General features: G+C 46.6%; 1 protein-coding gene across 1 annotated transcript in view; it reads left to right on the forward strand.

The window, feature by feature from the left end:
* Positions 1-21787, forward strand: part of CC2D1A (coiled-coil and C2 domain containing 1A) — a 50375-nt gene that overhangs the window by 21271 nt on the left and 7317 nt on the right. Inside the window, exons 14-26 of the mRNA XM_083482931.1 lie at positions 277-421; positions 2351-2523; positions 4703-4825; positions 5814-5872; positions 7008-7124; positions 7931-8004; positions 10716-10774; positions 11341-11392; positions 13631-13730; positions 14780-14870; positions 16461-16592; positions 18329-18384; positions 21675-21741. Coding sequence (XP_083339057.1) covers positions 277-421; positions 2351-2523; positions 4703-4825; positions 5814-5872; positions 7008-7124; positions 7931-8004; positions 10716-10774; positions 11341-11392; positions 13631-13730; positions 14780-14870; positions 16461-16592; positions 18329-18384; positions 21675-21741 — 1248 coding nt within the window. The remainder of the gene's footprint in view (positions 1-276; positions 422-2350; positions 2524-4702; positions 4826-5813; positions 5873-7007; positions 7125-7930; positions 8005-10715; positions 10775-11340; positions 11393-13630; positions 13731-14779; positions 14871-16460; positions 16593-18328; positions 18385-21674; positions 21742-21787) is intronic.

The following is a 21787-nucleotide window of genomic DNA, read 5'->3' on the forward strand; positions in this document are numbered from 1 at the left end:
TTTGAGTTGCGGTGGATTTATGATGTAAATAAATAAATTTAAAATAAAATTTAAAAATGTAAAAAAAGCGGGGGGGGGAGAACCTGTACTGGCTACAGCATTACTTTTAAGTGCTGGTCGTGCAGTCAAGGTTTTAAGATTGAATGTTATGTCATGAACAGAGTTTAGACTTCTCCAACTGCCTTGATATCCCACGTGATTCCCTTTGGGTCAGGTTGGTCTTTCGTTGCACCAAGGAATGTTTTCGGAGATGTACCTCCTCTCTTGTTTTTTCAGCCTGACCATCCAAACCAGTCTGCATCATCCAAACCAGCCAGCTCACCGCAGCCTAAGCTGCCACCCCAGCCAGGCTCACGAGTCGCCCCTATAGCTCCAAAGGCAACGGGGGCAGGTAAAAGTGCCTCAAAGGTCAACACAAAAGGTACCCCCACTTTTATTTATTGGTTTACCTTTCTTTCATAATATAAGCATGGTTTATAATATAAAATAGTGGCTTATGATGTGAGGAGACTTGATACGAAACAGAAGAGAGGCAATGAGGGAAGAGGAAAATAAGTAAATTCATGTACCAGCCTGAATATCAGTGACAGGAGACAATTTTTCAGAGAAGCTTGATCTCATCTGTGTGGAGGTGTATAGGCTGGTGGGGGAAATGTTTAGATTATGTGGTGTCCCTTTTCGCTTTTTATTGTAAAGTACCACAAGTACTGGGGACGCGGGTGGCGCTGTGGGTTAAACCACAGAGCCTAGGACTTGCTGATCAAAAGGTCAGCGGTTCAAATCCCCGCAACGGGGTGAGCTCCTGTTGCTCGGTCCCTGTTCCTGCAAACCTAGCAGATCGAAAGCACGTCAAAGTGCAAGTAGATAAATAGGTACCGCTCCAGTGGGAAGGTAAACGCCGTTTCCGTGCGCTGCTCTGGTTCGCCAGAAGCGGCTTAGTCATGCTGGCCACATGACCCGGAAGCTGTACTCCGGCTCCCTCGGCCAATAAAGCGAGATGAGCACCGCAACCCCAGAGTCGGCCATGACTGGACCTAATGGTCAGGGGTCCCTTTACCTTTTACCACAAGTACTGAATGACAGGGTAGTGTTTTATGAATAAAATTACTCATTTTGTAGACACACTCATCCTAGATACACAAACGGTTTAATCATTGGGAGCTTCTCTGCCTTGGCAATTCTGTCTGTACAGGAGCTCTTGACATCAAAACCAAGCCACAGTTTACAAGTGATTTGGTCACTCCTCAGACAGAGTGTTTTCAAATTAGCAGTGTGAGGTTTTTTTTCCCCAGTATCAGGCATTCAAGCTTCTTGGGCGACATTGATTCCTGTTGGTCCAGATTGCAGGTCAGGCAACAACAGAATCTATGTTGGTGGCACGTTCCGCGTTCCTGATTTATGCAACAATCCCTGGGCTGATTGGTGCCTCTTTGATTGAGGTACTTTGTTTTTCCCAATTCCACTTTCCCCTGAATTTTACAGCCCAAAAGTCACTGCCATGTGGGTAGGACTTTGCAGTGACCACCTAACATCAGATTGAGAAGCTTGGGCTCTGTTCCTTGGACTGTTTTCTCTGCAACAGCCCCAAACTTTCTCCAATGGAAGCAAACAGCTCCTCTTTTTTTGCTGTTTTGGAATCCAACCCAACAGGAGAACGACCATTTCTTAATTGGTGTAATGTAGCATTCATTATTGGCTGCTCTTGGAGATAAGATAATGGCTGGTTTTTTATTATTATTTCTAAGGCTGCCTAGACTCATTATAGGCTCTGCATTTATTGCTGTCTCCTGAGCAAACATGCTTTTCATGTTACCAGGATGCTACTTGTAAAAAGTGACTGTTTTGCTTATGCACAGACATACGTTAGTGTACAGTGGTGCCTCGCAAGACGAAAAGAATCCGTTCTGTGATTCTCTTCGTCTAGTGGTTTTTTTCGTCTTGCGAAGCAAGCCCATTGAAGGATTAGCGGATTAGCGCTATTAGCGGCTTTTAGAGGCTTATCTGCTGATCGGATCAGCTGATAAGCGGCTTAGCGCTTTTAGCGGCTTGTCTGCTGATCGGATCAGCTGATAAGCGGCTTAGAAAAAGGGGGGGGAAGGGAAAAAAACCAGCAGGAACTCGCAAGACATTGTCGTCTTGCGAAGCAAGCCCATAGGAGATTCGTTTTGCGAAGCACCTCCAAAACGGAAAACTCTTTCGTCTAGCGGGTTTTCCGTCTTGCGAGGCATTCGTCTTGCGGGGCACCACTGTACTGAAATAAGATTTACACCCTTGCCCATTTGAGACCTCCTTATTTTCTGTTTAGAAGAGACTTTGAGGCATGCCTGATGGGTCTCCTTTCTCCCTGCAGCTCAACAGCAGCTGACTTTCCTGGAAACCCGGAAGAAACAGCTGATGCAGGCGGCTCTCAGAGCAAAGCAGCAGAATGACATTGAGGGAGCCAAGATGTTCTTGCGTCAAGCCAAGGGTCTGGACCCCATGATTGACGCATCGCAGAGTGGGCTCCCGGTCGACATAACCAAGGCAATCATATTCTCTCTCTCTCTCTGGTTGGGAAATGTCTTGTGAGTGCCTGGAGGCGGTTGGAGGATGGATGGCGGCTAATGGATTGAAGTTGAATCCTGACAAGACAGAAGTACTGTTTTTGGGGGACAGGGGCGGGCTGGTGTGGAGGACTCCCTGGTCCTGAATAGGGTAACTGTGCCCCTGAAGGACCAGGTGCGTAGCCTGGGAGTCATTTTGGACTCACAGCTGTCCATGGAGGCGCAGGTCAATTCTGTATCCAGGGCAGCTGTCTACCAACTCCACCTGGTACGCAGGCTGAGACCCTACCTGCCCACTGACTGTCTGGCCAAAGTGGTGCATGCTCTAGTTATCTCCCGCTTGGACTACTGCAATGCGCTCTACGTGGGGCTACCTTTGAAGGTGACTCGGAAACTACAGCTAATCCAGAATGCGGCAGCTAGACTGGTGACTGGGGGCGGCCGCCGAGACCACATAACACCGGTCTTGAAAGACCTACATTGGCTCCCAGTACGTTTCCGAGCACAATTCAAAGTGCTGGTGTTGACCTTTAAAGCCATAAACGGCTTCGGCCCAGTATACCTGAAGGAGCGTCTCCACCCCCATCGTTCTGCCCGGACACTGAGGTCCAGTGCCGAGGGCCTTCTGGCGGTTCCCTCATTGCGAGAAGCGAAGCTACAGGGAACCAGGCAGAGGGCCTTTTCGGTGGTGGCGCCCGCCCTGTGGAATGCCCTCCCATTGGATGTCAAGGTGATGGACAACTACCTGACATTCAGAAGACATCTTAAGGCGGCCCTATTCAGGGAAGCTTTTAATGTATGATATTTTAGTGTTTTTGGTTTCTGTGGAAGCCGCCCAGAGTGGCTGGGGAAACCCAGCCAGATGGGCGGGGTATAAATAATAAATTATTATTATTATTATTGAAGTACTGTCAAAGAGTTGTGTTAGAAAACAGCTCAAAGCTCATGAAGTGCATGAATGTTGTTTTTCAGTCACTATGTCCCTGTTCTGGAACCTGAGTTCTGAGCCAGAGAGACATATTTTTAAAAATAAAAATAAATCTGGTCTCATCTGTGGAGCGCTGGAACAAAAATCTTGCCCTGATGCTTTCAATCTTTTGCATTCCTCAGTGTCTGTATTCTGAGCGTAATGGGATTTGACAAATATGTGGGAAGTAGGTGGTTCTGTTTAGCTATCATATCTAATATTTGTGTTCAGAGGGAGTATACCTCTTGAGTACATCATCCTGGGGAAATAGCAGGGGGGCGGGACTGTTGCCTTCATGCACTGCTTAGGATTTTCCCAGAGGCATTATACCAGTCAGAAAATTTACTAGATGGACCCTTGGTCTGATCCAGGAGGCCTGGTCTTTTGTTCTGTTTTATGCTACATTATGACTGACAGTTTGGCCTGTGTCCAAGGAAAACCTGCTCTAATGCCCCTTCTTGAACCCACTGGCGTGGGGCAAAATAATTTTTCGGTCCTCCCATTTGACTTAGTGCTGTTGCTGAATGAGGGCCAGTTAAGCTTGGCATGGGGCACTTCGTTATTAATGAATTAATTAAATTTGAGAGTTCCTTTCTCTTACCCAAGGGAACCTGAAGCAACTTACAATCAGCCAAACACAATAAACCCCACATAGTTATATTAAAACCAAGAGGGAAAAGAGCTGCATTAAAAATACCCCCACCCACATCTAGAAGGCCAGTTAGTTAAAAGCCTAAGGCCTGGTTATAAAGTGTTTTTTTGCCTTTTGCTGAAAGATATACAGTGGTACCTTGGGTTACAGATGCTTCAGGTTACAGACTCCGCTAACCCGGAAATAGTACCTCGGGTTAAGAACTTTGCTTCAGGATGAGGCCCCATTAGCTAAAGTGGTACCTCAGGTTAAGAACAGTTTCAGGTTAAGAATGGACCTCCAGAACGAATTAAGTTCTTAACCCGAGGTACCACTGTATAATGATGGCAGCAGGCGAGCCTCCCATTTCAGACCAGCTTATAGATCCACACAGTTTTGGATCGGGAGCTCCCTTTGTGGGAAACCCTGGTCTGTTTGACAGGCAGAGGATCACTCTGTGCTGATTTGTGTTTTGTGCATGGAGGTGACGCAGCCCTTTTCGGAGTGGTTCATTCTGGTACTAACTTCCCCCACCCCCAAATACGCACTTTCTCCCTTCAGGTGCCTCAAGCCCCAGTGAACAAGGAGGACTTCACACTTGCGCAGCGTCGTGGAGCCAACATCTCCCCAGAAACGGCTGCCCAGTACATGGAGCTTGTGAAAATTATGAGGCAGCAGCATGAGGTAAGTGGAGCACAGGCAAGCTTTAAGGGATGTTAAAGTCTCTCTTTTGGAGGAGATTAGTAAGGAATCGGGGAGAACAGGGCTATCTTTTTAAACTAGAAATTTTTCTTCCTCCTTTTCCTGGAAGCCCCACCAGATGCGAGACAAGGCATACGAGGATGGCAGTCAATCATTCTTATTGAAATCATCACACTTGTTACACCTGCCGTATCCTGGGAGCAAAATAAGGTGGGAGGGCTGTGGCCTTCATGCCATTCTGGTGGGCTTCCTGGAAACATTTGGTCGGTGGAGCAAAGTTGGAAACAGGATATTGGATTAGACGGACACTAATACAGTGGTACCTTGGGTTACAGACGCTTCAGGTTACAGAAGCTTCAGGTTACAGACTCCGCTAACCCAGAAATAGTACCTTGGTTTAAGAACTTTGCTTCAGGATGAGAACAGCAATCGTGCTCCAGCTGCGTGGCAGCAGCAGGAGACCCCATTAGCTAAAGTGGTGCTTCAGGTTAAGAACAGTGTCAGGTTAAGAACGGACCTCCGGAACGAATTAAGTTCTTAACCCAAGGTACCACTGTAGGTCTGATCCAGCAAGGGAGGGAGGGGGCAAACCTGACATAATGGCAGCAGCTGTATTTCTTGCTTGCATCTCTCTCCTATTTACATATAAGGGGGGGGGTGTATGTGTGTGTTTGAATATATACATCAGAAGGGACTGTTGGCGTGGCCCGGTATGGACTTCCTGCAGCTACCCGAGTATTAAGTAAATGATGAGCAATGGATGGGCTATATTACTAAGATGCAAGTGGCTTCTGGGTTCCTGGAGATGATAGTCTGCATACTCTGGCCATATAAGGGCTGGAACTTGCTTATTAAGGGGTGGAATTTAAGGCATTTGACTGCAAAGGTGCATGACCCATGGGAGGGAGCCAGGATCGTGCCTGCCTGCTCCTGATGTGACTCCCTCCTTTTCCTTTCTTTTTTGTTCCAGATGTGCGTGAGTTTCTCCAAGCAGTTCACCCATTTAGGAAACATCGCAGAAACTACCAAGTAAGTGTGATGGCAACTGAGCAATATCCTTCCCTTCCTCTGCTCTCTCGGCTAAATCTGTGGCCTGTGTTGGCCAGGAACACCCGCAGCAGGTACTCTCCTTAGATGATGGTGATAATGATGATGATGATGATATTTATTTATTTATTTATTTACTTACTTACTTACTTACTTACTTACCACCCATCTGGCTGGGTTTCCCCAGCCACTCTTGGCGGCTTCCAACAAAATATTAAAATACAATAGTCTGTCAAACATTAAAACCTTCCTAAATAGGGCTGCCTTCAGATGTCTTCTGAAAGTCTGGTAGCTGTTTTTCTCTTTGACATCTGGTGGGAGGGCATTCCACAGGACGGGTGCCGCTACTGAGAAGGCCCTCTGCCTGGTTCCCTGTATCTTCTGCATCTAGGCTGAGGCAAGTCATTGAAAAGGTTCATTTGCGTTTTAAAACAAGCAAGAGGATTCCCAAAGCAAGTGATGGGAATTCATTGAAGAGGGGGGTAAATAAAGGTCGCAAGTAGAACAAGCTTTCATGATTTATATCTAAGGTTACATGCGTTTCTTCCTTCAGGGAATATAGAATGTCTGCCACATGCTGCTCCTCTTAAAGTCCATTTCCACACATCACTTTTATAGTATGACATTTTTGCTCATTGCTACGTTGCTCAGTTCATGGCGCAATTTGTTTTTGCTACTGCCTAATGAAATCCATAACCAGCACTCTAGTGCAAAGCTAGCTGTTCTGCATGGAATGTTCTATTTTTCTGACCCTGTTCTCAAAACATAGCTTGTTCCCAGACATCTGTGTGTGCTGCCAGTCAGTTACGGTTGGAGGGCTTCCAGTTTTGGCTGTTTTCTGAAAATACTGCTTCTGTTTGCTAGCATCCAAGTTAACTCTCTTGTGCTGAATTCTTTGGGCTGTTGCTTAACCAAGATCCCAGCTGTTTCTGAATTCTCATTGGCCGAAGCTTTCCAACACATCCTGTCTACTCCAACTATTTCTTCATGCTTAACAAAGTTCTCATAGCTCTTCTTTTATGGCTCAAAGTTATCTACAATGTGCTAAGAAAACTTATTTGAACTCCGTGAATCACCCTGTAAACTAAGTTGACTGTTTTGATCTGCCCCTCTCCAGATTTGAGAAGATGGCTGAAGACTGCAAAAAGAACATGGAGATCTTAAAGCAAGCCCACGCCAAGGGGTTTCCACTGCCCAAATATCACTATGAGCAGCGGACTTTCAGTGTGGTCAAGTATGTGGGCCATTGCTTTGCAGTTTGCTCCAAATGCTAGATGCCAAATGCTTTCGGGGCTCTCCTTCCTAGGCCAGATCTAAACACATCAAATAAGCGATTCAGTTACACGTGTTGTAAACTTCATGCAGGGAAATCCCGTTGGTGAAAGGCGGGACTCCACAGCGCCATCTGGTGTTACAGTGTTATAACACATATAAAGCGATTTATGTTTATGCATGTAGCTGAGTCCCTAGCCATTGGTCAGGCTTTTCCTTTGCAGGATTAGGTTCTCTCAGAGCCACAACAATAAGAAGAGTTTGGATTTGATATCCCGCTTTATCACTACCCTAAGGAGTCTCAAAGCGGCTAACATTCTCCTTTCCCTTCCTCCCCCACAACAAACACTCTGTGAGGTGAGTGGGGCAGAGAGACTTCAGAGAAGTGTGACTGGTCCAAGGTCACCCAGCAGTTGCATGTGGAGGAGCGGGGAAGCGAACCCGGTTCCCCAGATTATCTATCAGTCTATCGCTCTTAACCACTACACCGGCTCTCAGTAAAGGAGGATTTTTTTAAAAATCCCACATAGGCCAAACCAAGATTTATTAACGGGGCCTTGACCTGTTTCAAACCTCAGCTCTTGCCCAGAGCATGTATGTTTATATGTGTGTGAGAGAGAGAGACATGAAGCCTTTCAGAGTGTTCTTTTTGGAATGGTAGGAATAGGTGGGTGGAGTCAGACGCTTTGTTTGGTGATGGTGAGATCCTGGCCTGTTCACTGAAAGCACCTCAGTTGAAGCTGGCCCTCTCCTTTTCCCCCCTCGCAGGATTTTCCCAGAATTGAACAGCAACGACATGGTTCTTTCTGTCGTGAAAGGAATCAACCTGCCAGCTCCTCCAGGTAATGCAGGAAACGGCTTCCGTTTCTGAAAACGTAATTTGGGGGTGGGAGTTGCTATGCCTGTTGCCCCCATTACTTGTAAGTTGAACAAAGCAGTTGGGATTGGGGAGCCTGTGACTCCCCAGGTATTGCTGAACTGCTGCTCCCTTCACCCCTGACCATTGGTCATGCTGGCTGGGAGCTGAAGCTCAGCAACATCAGGAGGTTTGGTCTAAAGCCAAACTGGGGGGAGGCTAGGCGGGCAGAAGAAAGTTAAGTGTCTGCTAGAACAAGTATGGTGAAGTGTTCCCAAAGTTATTGACAATTGTTTGTGTTGGCAGAAGGGATGCAATGTTTCCCTTTCTCTTTTTTATGTCCCCCAACCAGTTATTCAAAGTATTATGCCAGTGGGACTTTTTTTGTTCAGAGCAGCAAATGGTTTCTGTTTACCAGATGAAGGGGACAACAAGCAACAGGGGCGGCGGCTGTCTTTAATGCCCTGCTTGTGAATTTCCTAGCAGGATCTGACTGGGCCTTACTGGAGCGAAAACACTGGGCTAGAGGAACAGTTGAGCCTGATCCAGCAAGATGATTCTAACATTTATTCTCAAAATTAAGAATTCTCCCCTCCTCTGAAATGTGCAAAAGGGCTGACCTGTCCTAGTGTAAAATTGAGTTCTTCGTAACATTGCTGGGCCTATCTCATGGGTGTTATGGCTGGACTACAATGCCCATCACCCCCTGTTGACTGGGGTTAATGGAAGCTGGAGTCCAACAATATTTGGAGGCCCACAGGCTCCCCAGCTGTATCTGTTCTGTAGAATACTAAAGAACTTTTATTCCTCTTTGTTTTTCCTACAATTTTATATGTTTGGGTCCCTGTGTGTTATTGAGGAAGGCAGAAGCCACTGTCTAAGTGAGCAGAGCTAATCCCAATCACTATTACACTGTCCTGTCCGTGGAGGAAGAAACGTGGCTTTTGAAAATAGCATTGCAGATTGGCATCCTGAACAAAGGACTTTATCTCTATTGTTGTCTTCCTTCTCCTTCTCATTGTATTCGTTACTTCATTCAGTCTATACCCTGCCTTTCTTTCCCAATGGAAACTCAAGGGCAGCTAACAGCATCAAAGCAATAATAACATGACAGTAAAACCCATAAAAAGTGATTGGATCCGGCTTGCTTGGCTCTCCTGCCTGCTTGTAATTTCAGTAGCCGTCAGAAGCACTGCCAGAAAGAGTATCCTGTTGTTGTTATTATTTATTTACAAGCCAAGCCCTCGCAGGAACGCCCCAGAGCAAATTACTGTGCGATAAGTTAAAAGGTTTTAAAAAGTGATTTAGGTATTTGCTGCTTCGGAAAGAGCCTATCAGGAAAGAGAAGACTGGAAGAAATCTGGTTACTGGAGTAGCAAAGAGCCTGTGTAGGAGAGGAAGGGGAGAGAAAAATTTATAGAGAGATCAAGGATCTGCTGCTGTGTGAAGCAGACAGGATGTGTGGTTGGCTGAGACAGGGTATCAGAATAACCTGTTTGAAAAGTTTGCATTCCCCCCCCCCCCCGCTTCCCGGTCATTTCTGTGCCAGCTGGGAAGCAGCCCCCACCTGCATTCCCTCCCCCTCCCCCCCGCTTCCCGGTCATTTCTGTGCCAGCTGGGAAGCTGGCTGTGTGGAGCACACAGCCCCCACCACTTCTGCAACCACCTTCCTAAGTCGTGTGTTCAGCCAGGGTGCCAGGGAAGGGATCTTGTGTGCTTCTTGAGTACAGTGGTACCTTGGTTCTCAAACTTAATCCGCTCCGGAAGTCCGTTCCAAAACCAAGGCGCACTTTCCCATAGAAAGTATTGCAAAATGGATTAATCCGTTCCAGACTTTTAAAAACAACCCTTAAAACAGCAATTTAACAGGAACATTAATCCATAAAATGAAAGCAATAAACAATGTACTGCAGTCACACAGTCAGTCAGTCAGGAGCTGAACTGGGTTCCACACAGTCACACATACATAAAAAGAGCCACAAAAACACAAAATAAATAGCAAAAATCTCGGCGCAACACTCAAAACGGAAGTGTGGCACTCAAAATGGAATGTGGCACTCAAAACAGAGCATGTTCGACTTCTGAAAAAAGTTCACAAACCAGAACACTTGCTTCCAGTGTTTGGGTTCCAAGTTGTTTGAGAACCAAGGCATTTGAGAACCAAGGTACCACTGTACTTCCAACCCCCCAAACAGGTGTGTGTGCATTGGGGAGGGCGCTTCCTCCCTCCTTTCATCTCCCTTTTCTCTTGACCCATTCTGTGAAATCCCCACCTTCCCACCTGTCAGGGGAGAAAGACTAAAAGGCTGGAGTTGAGAGTGACTTTAATTCTGTTGAAGCCTGCTTTTTCTCTCTCACTCCCCACTCCCCTTTCATTTTGTACTATAGGCAAACACTCTCTCCAGAGGTGGTTTCTAAGGAGTGTTCTTTACTCTGAATTGCCCACTTCTCGGCCTGTTGCCCCACATGCTGACTTCCAGGGCACTGCAGGGCAAGGCAGTCATGCAAAGGCCAAACTTGTGCCCCAGCTTCCGTGGAGAGGCCTGATTTTGCAGGTGCTACAAGGGCTGCATACAAGGAACTAGGCTGAGCCGATTTCCATGTGGAGCCTTCTGAGAGCAGCCCCTCCTCCTTGTCCTTTAGCTTTGAGATTTTTGACCTAAAATGTTTCCTGACTCTAGTTTTTCCCTTCTTCAGGCATGTCTCCGAATGACCTGGATGCCTTTGTCCGCTTTGAATTCCCCTATCCCAATGCGGTGAGTCATATGTTAACTTTTCATTAGCCTGTGGGAAGCAGCCAATGATCATTCCCGCCTGGATTTGTAAATTTATGTTGTGAACCGCTCTGATATCTATGGATATGGGGTGGTATTTTAATAAAAAGAAAAATAACAATACAGTGGTGCCTCGGGATGTGAACGGGATCCGTTCTGGAGCCCCGTTTGCATCCTGAACAGAATGTAAGATGCGACTGCGCGGGTCGCGTTTCACTGCTTCCGCGCATGCGCGTGATGTCATTTTGACCGTCTGCGCATGCGCAGCGGCGAAATCCGGAAGTAACACGCTCCATTACTTCCGGGTCGCCACGGAGCGCAACCCAAAAATACTTATCCTGAAGCATATTTATCCCGAAGTATGACTGTAACAATTTGAAACTGCCTTTTCAATAGCCAGCTGCCTGTAACGCGGGTGTCGAAAAAGCCTGATGCGGGAAGCTGCTTTGAGGACGGTGGTGGGGTCTGCTTTGAAATACTCTGAATCAGTTCTCCGGCAGTAAGGCGCCTGGTTCTTACTGCTTCTTTTCACATTTCTGTATTTGCAGGAGGAAGCGCAGAAAGACAAGACCAACGTGATCAAGAATTCCAACTCTCCCGGTAAATTTATGTTTGTGAGCTTTAGGCCATGCTAGACAGATTGGGGGGGGGGGGGAGAATCACCTGACAGCTTCAGGGCCAAAGCATGTGCACATCACCAGGAAGGCCATCAGTATTGTTTTTCTTGTAAGTAAAATTAATACAGTAGTACCTTGGTTGTCAAACTTAATCTGTTCGAAAACCAAGGCGTGGCTTCCGATTGGCTGCAGGAGCTTCCTGCACTCAGGAAGCCGCGTCAGACATTCGGCTTCCAAAAAACATTTGCAAACTGGAACACTAACTTGTTTGTGGCGTTCAGGAGCCGATTTGTTTGGGAGCCAAGCCGTTCGACTTCCCAGGTACCAATATATTAGAGGCTGTGTGTGTTGTGGGGGGGGACGGGACTGCAGCATGCAAGGGTGGGGCGGTTCAACCATTCTCTCCCCTACTGCAATCCTTTTTTTTAGGAAGACCCCCAAAAATTGTTGAGCTTTTCTTTTTTCTTTTTTTCTTCTTTTCTTTTTTAACAAAAAAAAAGAAAACCCCACACTTTTACAATTGACTTGACTTAAGATCCAGGACAAAACGCCACATGTATGACAGCCCTAGCCTAATAAAATCCCCTCTGCCATTAGCTTCAGAAAGGCAAATGGAGGATGGGAGGTGAATATCAGGGCTGGGGAGGGAAGAGTTAAACCTGCCCTACACTTGCATACTATTATATTTTTTTAATGGGTTGGCTTCCAAGTGACCTATACAGCACTGCATGTGGTCTAGCCCTTAGTCACAGGGACAGCCGCACACCTGGAATAGAGGGAGATGCTGCAGGTCAGGTATTGGACAGAGCCATGAAGCACTGGTATACTGGGCTGGTCCCTTAGTTCTGTGTCTGGGTATGCTAGACCCTCATCACCGACTGTTTTCTGAGGCCTCCCTTGTCCCAAGCACTGAGCTAGCTGTGCAGTATTGGAAGTAAATGTCCTTGCCAGGCTTTTAGTGGGGACAGCAAAGAAAGCACAATGACAGGGAGGAGAGCAGGTGAGGATAGACTTCTCTTGTCGCCACAGAAGCTTGGCAGACTGAAACTCTGCTACAGGCTACCAGTTGAAGAACAGGGCTTTTGACGGCTCAGCAGCCAGAGATACCGCAAGACTTGTTAGTAGCAAGCCTGTATCATCAGAGGTGACTCTGGAAAATGATTGGTCCTTTTGCTCCATTGGCTGCTGCTGGTTTCAAGAAGTATTGGCTCCTGGATTCTAGTGGAGAATATTCTCAGTCCTTATGTGCAAGTTGCTTCTGTGAATATGTCAGCTTGCAGCGCAAACAGGTTCGAAGGCGAAGGTGTCTGGTGGAAGTATATTGTGGCACAGACTTCCTTCTTGGCAACAGCAAGCATGATTTGGAGGAAGCTGGAAAAAGCGTGAGGATAGCTGCCAGGTTTCCCCCGCCTCCCTCCCTCCTACAGAATCTGCTGACTGACATCTTAGGGTATCTGATGGCAAGGAGTAGTGGCAGCATCAGAACTGTACAGTCTTTGGCTGTCTCAGTGTAAGTGCTTCTGGTGAACCAAGAAGCAAATGGAGGGGTTTGCTGTTGTGCTGAAACATCGCTATGGCCAATGTTGTACAACCTGATCCTACCACGATTTGCTTTTACCAGTGCATGGAGTGCTTGCATAGGGACGCGGGTGGCGCTGTGGTCTAAACCTGCCAATCAGGAGCCTGGTGGCTCAAATCCGGGGTGAGCTCCCATTGCTCTGTCCTAACTCCTGCCAACCTAACAGTTCAAAAGCACACCAGTGCAAATAGATAAATAGGTACCGCTGCAGCGGGAAGGTAAACGGCGTTTCCGTGCGCTCTTGTTTCCGTCACGGTGTTCCATTGCGCCAGAAGTGGTTTAGTCGTGCTGGTCAAATGACCCAGAAAACTGTCTGTTGACAAACACCGGCCTCCTCGGCCTGAAAGCGAGATCAGCACTGCACCTCATAGTCACCTTTGACTGGACTTAACTGTCCTGGGTCCTTTACCTTTTACCTTTTTTACCTAGGGTGTTTGTGATGGGATGAACATGATGCACAACAACTGTGTAAATGCTCAGGAGTTGGATTTGAGCCCTCCCAAGCTTTTGGGGGGGGGCTTGAAGCAAACTGCAGGGACCCCAGTCCCTCCAACAATGCAAGGCTGTTCCTTTCAGTGATGATTGCTCTTGGCTCTCACCTGACGCCCAGTAACCTTCCTATTTGGTATCTCCCTCTGGCAGAATTCCAAGAGAAGTTCAAGCTGTTTATTAATCGGGGGCACCGTGGGCTGAAGAGAGCCATCCAGACAAAAGCCATCAAGTTTGAAGTCGTCCATAAAGGGTGAGCAAAATGGAGGTTTGACTGTTACTGCCAGAAACCCATAGGGACCTTCCTGCTGTGGTCAAACTGACTGGAGTGGGCCACCTTCAACATGGAAGCTGCATGTCTGAGTGGCCTGAGAGCTTTAATATGAGCGTTTTCAACACTTCCATGAAATCACTGAGCTTTTAATTAAACCTGACATATGTATTTTTAATATGCAATGCAGGAAGCACAGAAGAATAGTATATTGTTGGGATAACCACTGTGCTTCCTTCTGGAATAGTCCTGTCAAATAACACCTTCGGAAGCAAGTAGCTTGAGGTGGGGATTTTTGGTGGGGAAGCATACAGGGGAAAGGAATACACCTCCCTCCCTAACATGGTGGTCATGATCCATGCCCCCTGCCCCTTCCTTGATTTTTTTTCTTAAGAAAGTAAAATGGCAGGTCCCAGTTACGTATTTCAGGATGTTTCTTGGAATGTGTGGTTTGGTTCTTAGTGTCTGTGAATGTGCTGAGATTGCACATTCTTTCAGGGCTATTGGCAGAAGCACAAAAAATATGGAGGAGACTGGAAGGATATTTAGCGGTCAAGGAGGCACTAACTGAAACAGGCTTCAAAGTGCTATCAAAAGAGTGATAAAACAATTGAGACCAGGTGGCTTTCATTCCACACAAGGTACATCTTCCACGTCTCACTTCTATAATGTGGTGGTGGCAGGACATTAGTAGAAAACCCAGGATGTGAGATTGGGAAATGTTTGTTATGGGAGGAAGAAACTCAGGTTGGCTCATTGACACACACAGGCAAGACAGGTGGGCAACGTATAGCTCAGATCCACATGTACTCAAAGCCATAACTAAGCTGAAAAGAGGCATCCAAGCTATGAGTAGTTTTACTACAGGAATGTTGGGGAGACTCTGCTGTAACCTTGCAGCAGTTCTTGTGGTATGGTTATTTTGAAAAGGCTAAGTGTTAGTTTTATTGAAAGGCAGCAAGTCAGACCAGAATGAAATTTGTGACTCTCTGAATAAGGTCATCAGTCTAATACTTCCATTTTCTCTCCAGAGGGCTGTTCAAAACTGACCGTGTAGTTGGAACTGCACAATTGAAGTTGGATGCCCTGGAGACAGCTTGCGAGCTTCGGGAGATTCTGGAGGTAAGCCTGAATCCTTCCCTTTCTTTTCAGACATGATGTGCATGTAAAACCAAGCCCTCTAGCACATGGGTAGGCAAACTAAGGCCCGGGGGCCAGATCCAGCCCAATTGCCTTCTAAATCCGGCCCTCGAACGGTCCGGGAATCAGCATGTTTTTACATGAGTAGAATGTGTGCTTTTATTTAAAATGCACCTCTGGGTTATCTGTGGGGCATAGGAATCCATTCATTCCCCCCCAAAAAATATATATATAGTCCGTCCCCCCACAAGGTCTGAGGGACAGTGGACTGGCCCCCTGCTCTAGCAAAACTGAGAGAGGCTAGAGTGAAATCAGACTTTTGCTTTCACCACAGACCATGCCTTTGTGATGCTTGCTGGAAGAAATGTCACTGCCTTTCAAGGCCTTGGGCTCAGCATGTCTTGGGGAGCGTAACACCCATTTCAGCATCCCTGTTGCATCAGGGCATCAGGAGTGACTCCACTTTGCCACCTTCTGTACTGAAGTTAAATGCGAAATCACGTGCAAGGCCACAGTTCTATATAACGGCCACAAAAAGTGCTAAAAGGACTGTGACAACAGTTTATTAATGAGAATAAGTTTGGAAGAAAGTAAACAAGCTATCATGAGGATTGCCAACTGAACATTTAAACGAGGATTACCAAAAAAAAAACCCATATAGCACACACAAAAATATTGCATTTGAAGAATGCTCTAAGCAGGTGACTGCAGGCAGGCTTTTGGATAAGCTCCCATTTTGAAGATCTTCCTGAGATAACGGCTAAAAACATTCCACCTGCGGAATTGACAGACATTCACACCACCAATGCAATTAGCTGCTAAGGGAGGTATCCACACATCCACCAAAAACCCATCACCTCAAAAACATTTCAAGGCCCAATTACAGTTTTCAGAAGTGGAGGACTTCAGGAATGTTGATCTTTCTAAATGTTGTTGTTTACAGTGAGGGGGGGAAGTATTTGATCCCCTGCTAAATTTGCCCGTTTGCCCCCTGACGACGAAATGACCAGTCCATAATTTTAATGGTAGGTTTATTGTAGCTGTGAGAGACAGAATAACAACAGGAAAACCCCACATCAATCTCTTGACTTTTGTCTTCTGGGTTTCTGGGGTTTTTCCTGTTGTTATTCTGTCTCTCACAGCTACAGTAAACCTACCATTAAAATTATGAACTGGTCATTTCTTCGTCAGAGAACAAACGGGCAAATTTAGCAGGGGATACTTTCCCCCCCTCACTGTAACTCCATGTGCACCTCTATATGATTGTGAATAAATGAGTGGCCTGGATCAGAGTTCTGAACTAGCCTTCGCTGCCTGCTCAGCCAGCCTCCCTGTGGAGAGCAGTTTCTCCAGGCTTTGGTTTGCCATCTGCCACGTAGTCGAAAAGACAGAGATGCCAGTTCCTCCCTCAGCACCCTGAGGGCCAAAAGGAACAGGCTGCATTGTTCTGCCGTACAGATTGACAAGTGTGAACAATGAGCGGGACGCATTTGGTGCTGGCGGGGAGAAGTTCAGAGCGTTGTGGCTTCACACTAATTGGGGCGCATCTCTCTTTTTCTTTTCTCTGCCTAGCTTTTGGATGGTCGGCGGCCCACAGGGGGCAAGTTGGAAGTCATTGTGCGTCTGAGAGAGCCGCTGACCTCCCAGCAACTGGAGACGACGACGGAGAAGTGGCTGGTCATTGACCCCCTCACGATGCCACCAGTAAGAGCCAAGCGGTTCTCTGTGTCCCAGAAGCTTTCCATCAAGGCAAAGCTGGTTTGGGTGGCACCCGAAAAGTTGTTCTGAGTGTGGCTTTGCAAAGGTTCTGGCCCTGTGCCCAAGCCCTTTCTCAGCTGAGGCTGGCAAGAATACGAACCATATGGAATCTGTGGTTAGTGCTCATCCTAGAGGGTATCCAGCCTACTGTGCCCCTTCCGTCACCTCGTTTCTGTGGCTCCGTTTTCTTTTCGAGAAATGAATTTCAGCTGTGTTACCAGAGTCCAAACTTTGGTTTCTTCAGAAATGGATGTGGGCCAAAAGCGTGGCTAATGACTAAGCGTGGCTTGAAATGTCTCCAGCAATTGTTGCTATTCAGATGCTGGTTTTCTGTCCACAGGAGCAGCATATTGTGATGGGAAGAGGCAGATGATTGTCCAGCCCTGTGCATACTGTCTGCTTAAAAAAAATATATTAAACGAGGGGGGGAGGGCAATTTGCAGCCTGGACAAATTTGGCAAATGTTTTGTTAAGTAATTTATTTTGCGTTCGTAAACTATTTTGCATGTTTTATTCTGAGTTTGCTGGTGAGGTGAGGCAAGGAATTATGACATCCCAACCTCTGACCCCTCAGATTTCACCAGCCATTGTCCCACACAGTTTCTTTTTTTAAAAAAAAAAAGTAAATTTTTATTAGTTTTCACATTTTTATACATGTTATCTTTCACATATATCTAATTACAAGGTTTCCTGAACCTTCCGACTTCCCTTCCATGGGTTCTTAAATTAAAAATATTTTTTTTTGCTTATTATAATTTTTCCAACTATTATGTATCCCTATTTTATCATAGTCAATTTCACATTACAAATGTCATTACAACGCTACCAATGTTTTTAACAACTTACAGGGGTTTTCTCAAGTAAACTACAAATTTACTCCAGTCTCTAGTAAATACTTAATCTTCTTGGTTTCTGATCTTCCCCATCAGTTTTGCCATTTCTGCATAATCCATCAATTTTGTTTGCCATTCTTCCTTTCTTGGTATTGCTTCTTCTTCCCAGTAGCATTCTCGCTGCCGTCATTGCATACATAAAAAGTCTTTTATCTTCTTCCCCTATTAAACAAGAAAGGCTTCTGGTTTTTTAACTAATGTATTTTTAAACATTTTCTTTAATTCATTATAAATAATTTCCCAGAAACTTTTTACCTTACAACATGACCACCACATATGGAAAAAAATACTTTCTTTCTCTTTACATTTCCAACACATTTGATTTAGTTTTATACATTTTTGCAATCTTACTTGGTGTTAGGTACCAACGGTACATCATTTTTCATTTGATTTTCTTTCAATGCATAGCATGCTGTAAATTTTACTTCTCCCCACAACTTTTCCCAAGATGAAAGTTGGATATTATACCCAAAATCACTAGCCCAATGTGTCCCACACAGTTTCAGCTAGGTCTTCACAATTCATAAGAGCTTGCTCCCCCACCCAAATGAAAGCTGAGATTCTTAGGGAGCCAAACTCTGTAGACAATACCGTGTGCTATGACTTTTCTACACTTTCATAGAATTGTTTGGCATGCTCATAACCCTGATCATGTCCTGGTCTCGGCTGTCAGCTCCCACCCCACCTCTGGAAAGTGGGCTGAAAACCTTGACCAGCCTTGCATTGTCGAAATAAATATGGCTATGCCAGACATACAGGAGCAAAACAGTATTTGTTTTCTTTACCCAGGTTGCTCTTCCCAAACCCAAGCCAGCAATCGCTCCTGGGAAGGATGTGGGCAGTAGGTATGTATGTTCTTGTGCCTTTGCTGGGGTCTCCTGAGAGTTAGCTCCATGCATAATCTGTGGGGAAATCTTAACTCCTGTCCTTCCGCTCTCCTTTTCATTCTTTTCTTACTTCGCTCTCGGCTCAAGAAGGCACATGCAAGACCCAAGGCATCTCACAAAAAAGCAGTAGGGCAGGTGTGCCTGCTTCAGGGAGCTGCTTTTGAGTGTTTTGGGGGCAGCAGGGTGGGGAAAGACAGGGCAATCTGTCTTGGAGGTCACAGTTAACCAGGAAGTTCTCCTGCGTAAGCCTTGTTGACATGGATTTTATTTGGAAGCTGCTCTGAGTATTATTTTACCAAAGGCGCTTCAGGATACAGACTCCGCTAACCCAGAAATAGTACCTGGGGTTGAGAACCTTACCTCAGGATAAGAACGGAAATCGTGCAGCAGCAGTGGGAGGCCCTATTAGCTAAAGTGGTACCTCAGGCTAAGAACAGTTTCAGCTTAAGAACGGACCTCCAGAACAGATTAAGTTCTTAACCCAAGGTACCACTGTAGTTCATTTTCGTTTAACTTGTGCAGAAGACCTTCCTGGTGGATTGCACCTCATGGATCAGTTCTGCTCTCCTGACTGCGTAACGCTGCATGATACCGGTCTGACTTTCTGATAGAAAGGCCTCCGTCAAATAGCAGTTCTGCTGAGGAGACAGCTTGCCGTGACCATACAGATAAGCTGCATCGTTCTTGGCTACTGAGACTTGTGAATAAACAGGAATTGAATAGCCCAAGTTTTCAAAAGTGGCAATGTAGCTTCTTGTGAGGATTTTGTAATGGAGCTTCTGATGCCACAAGAGCCTCTTTGCGTAGGCCCTTAGTGCCTTGGGAGAGTGTATAAGAACCATACCTGTTGTAAAGTTGGCACACAGGGCAGGGGAAGCTCCAAGCCTCATCTGTCTTCTGTACAGTAGAGAGAACAGAGGCAGTACAGTGGTGCCTCGCAAGACGAAATTAATCCGTTCCGCGAGTATCTTCGTCTAGCGGTTTTTTCGTCTTGCGAAGCAACCCTATTAGCAGCTTAGTGGATTAGCGCTATTAGCGGTTTAGCGGCTATTAAAGGATTAGCGGCTAAAAGGCTATTAAAGGCTTAGCGGCTATTAAAGGCTTAGCGGCTATTAAAGGCTTAGCGGCTAAAAGGCTATTAAAGGCTTAGCGGCTTAGAAAAAGGGGGGGGAGCGGAAAAAAATCTCAAGACTCGCAAGACATTTTCGTCTTGCAAAGCAAGCCCATAGGGAAATTCGTCCTGCGAAGCGCATTGAAAAACGGAAAACCCTTTCGTCTAGCGGGTTTTCCGTCTTGCGAGGCATTCGTCTTGCGGGGCACCACTGTAAGTGAAGCAGTTTATTCAAGGCCACACAATGAGTCAGTGGCTGAGACAAAGCATGAGAAGAGCCTTGCTGCTGGATCAGACAAAACCCTAACAAATTCAGCATCCTCTTTGCCACAGGGGCCAGAGATGCCTTTGAGAAGCCCATAAGCAAGTCTCCCAGATTTGCCCAGTGCTTTGCCCACCAAACTACACCAGTTACCATCGCGTAGGGTTTTTGATATTTGAATTCCCTGTTAAGGGAGCATGATGGACAGTTGGATGGTGTGCACAGAGGCAGGTCTCCAGCCCAGCACCTTTTGCTCTGCCAGTGGCTGTTGATAGTCTCTTCTAATTTCCCTTCCAGAACATCCATCTGCTCCCTGCTGTAGCCAAGCCAGCTCTGATTGGACCTTCCTTCTCTCAGGCCTCGAAGGCTCCCTTGCACAGAGAATGGTTTGCTCCTGCCGGCTCTGGACAAGGAAAGAAATGTAGGACAACTAGAGAGGGCAAAGAGCTCTGGGAGGTTGTATGGGCACAAAAGGTTTTGTGGCAATTGGCAGGAAGGCAAAGTAGTTAAAGCTTCGAAAGAACAGGTGCAATTTTGCACGGTGAATAACGAGCCCAGAGCCAACCCAAGATATTTTGGTGCCTGAGGCAGGAGATCCAAAGGTCACCTCCTTTTCCATCGAGTAACATGGGAGACTGCTGTGCCTCTTTCAGGTCCCATTCTGTGGGGCCTGCGCAGGAGGGCATGAAGGTGGATTGTGCCACATACTACAGATGGGTTTGTCTCCCGCTCTGATGATGATGCCCTGAATCAATGGGTTGAGACAGTTTCCTAACTGTTCTCATGGTAGGGCCTCCTCCCAGTTAGCCATAGGCAGAAGCAGAGCCTCTCCTGTAACTGAAGGAGCAGGGAGAGAGAAAGATATCTCGAACTGGCATTCAAGAGCGGCCTGGATAGACCGTGCCTGTCTTGTGAAACTGTGCAATCTGGATGGCACCACTCAAAACAAACAGGAAATCTAGCAGGATAGATTTTTGGTCTGATAACCGCCTGGCATTTCCTGTAGGCTTGAGAAACAAAGAGCACGAGGAACAGGCAGAGCAGCACTAGGGCATTGTGCAGGCTTTGCAACAAGGGCAGAGTTTCATGTTCCCAGGGGTAGGGCCTAAGATGGGAGAGAAGTCGGAACCAACCGGCTAGCAAGGAAGATTCCTGAATGTGATTGGAGGCATTCTGAAAGGAAAAGGGGGTGCTGAGGCCAAGGTGTAAGGCAGAAAAATCTTGTCTGGAAGGTTCTCTTGTTCTGAATGCAAATGACAAAGAGTGTCTCTCTTGCCTCAAATCTGCCATGTAGCTGTTTACCAGACTGGATTTGTCTGTCCTGGGTTGAGAACAGCATGAGAAACAGCACCGGGCATGAAACCTCAGAGCTCTCCTCGCTCCTTTGGCCAGTCAATCTTCAAACCCAACCCAACCTTATTCATCTTGCTCTTGTGGTCCTTTAAAACTTGTCCTGTGGCATTCTAGCAAATGAGAAATTAGCACGCTGCCTGCCAACAGGTCTGATCAGGAGTGTCCCTGTGTGCATGCTGGGCTGCCTTCTCTCTCAGAGTTGTCAGGAAGAAGCCCACAGCAGCTCCTGAATCTAGAACCCCAGGGATCCTGGGCAGCAATTCCGTCTGCTTGCCCACCAAACTCTGGTCCCCAAGCTAGGGGGCTCTGCTGCAGCTGATGTGCCTGGTTTTTGCCCCCCTGCCTTGGCAGGAGCCAGCCATGCTTTTGTTGGTTGGGCATGAAGTTGGCAGGCACACACCCAATCCATATCTGCTTCTCCAAGATGGCGGTTGCCTGCTTGCCTCTGCCTCATTCTCTGTGCTGTGTTTCTGTTGCTGGCCTCTTCTGAGGTTAACCATGCTGCACTTTCTTTCCTTGCAGCAAGCCTGTCTGCACTCTGCACAGCTTCAATGTCCTCGCTTTTGACAAGGAGAGGCTGGAGAAAAAGGTCAGTAATGTTTATCAGGGTGGTAGTTACTAATTCCAGCATCTCC

This window comes from Podarcis liolepis (genome assembly GCF_965112155.1).
Source record: "Podarcis liolepis genome assembly, chromosome: 17".
Lineage (NCBI taxonomy): Eukaryota > Metazoa > Chordata > Lepidosauria > Squamata > Lacertidae > Podarcis > Podarcis liolepis.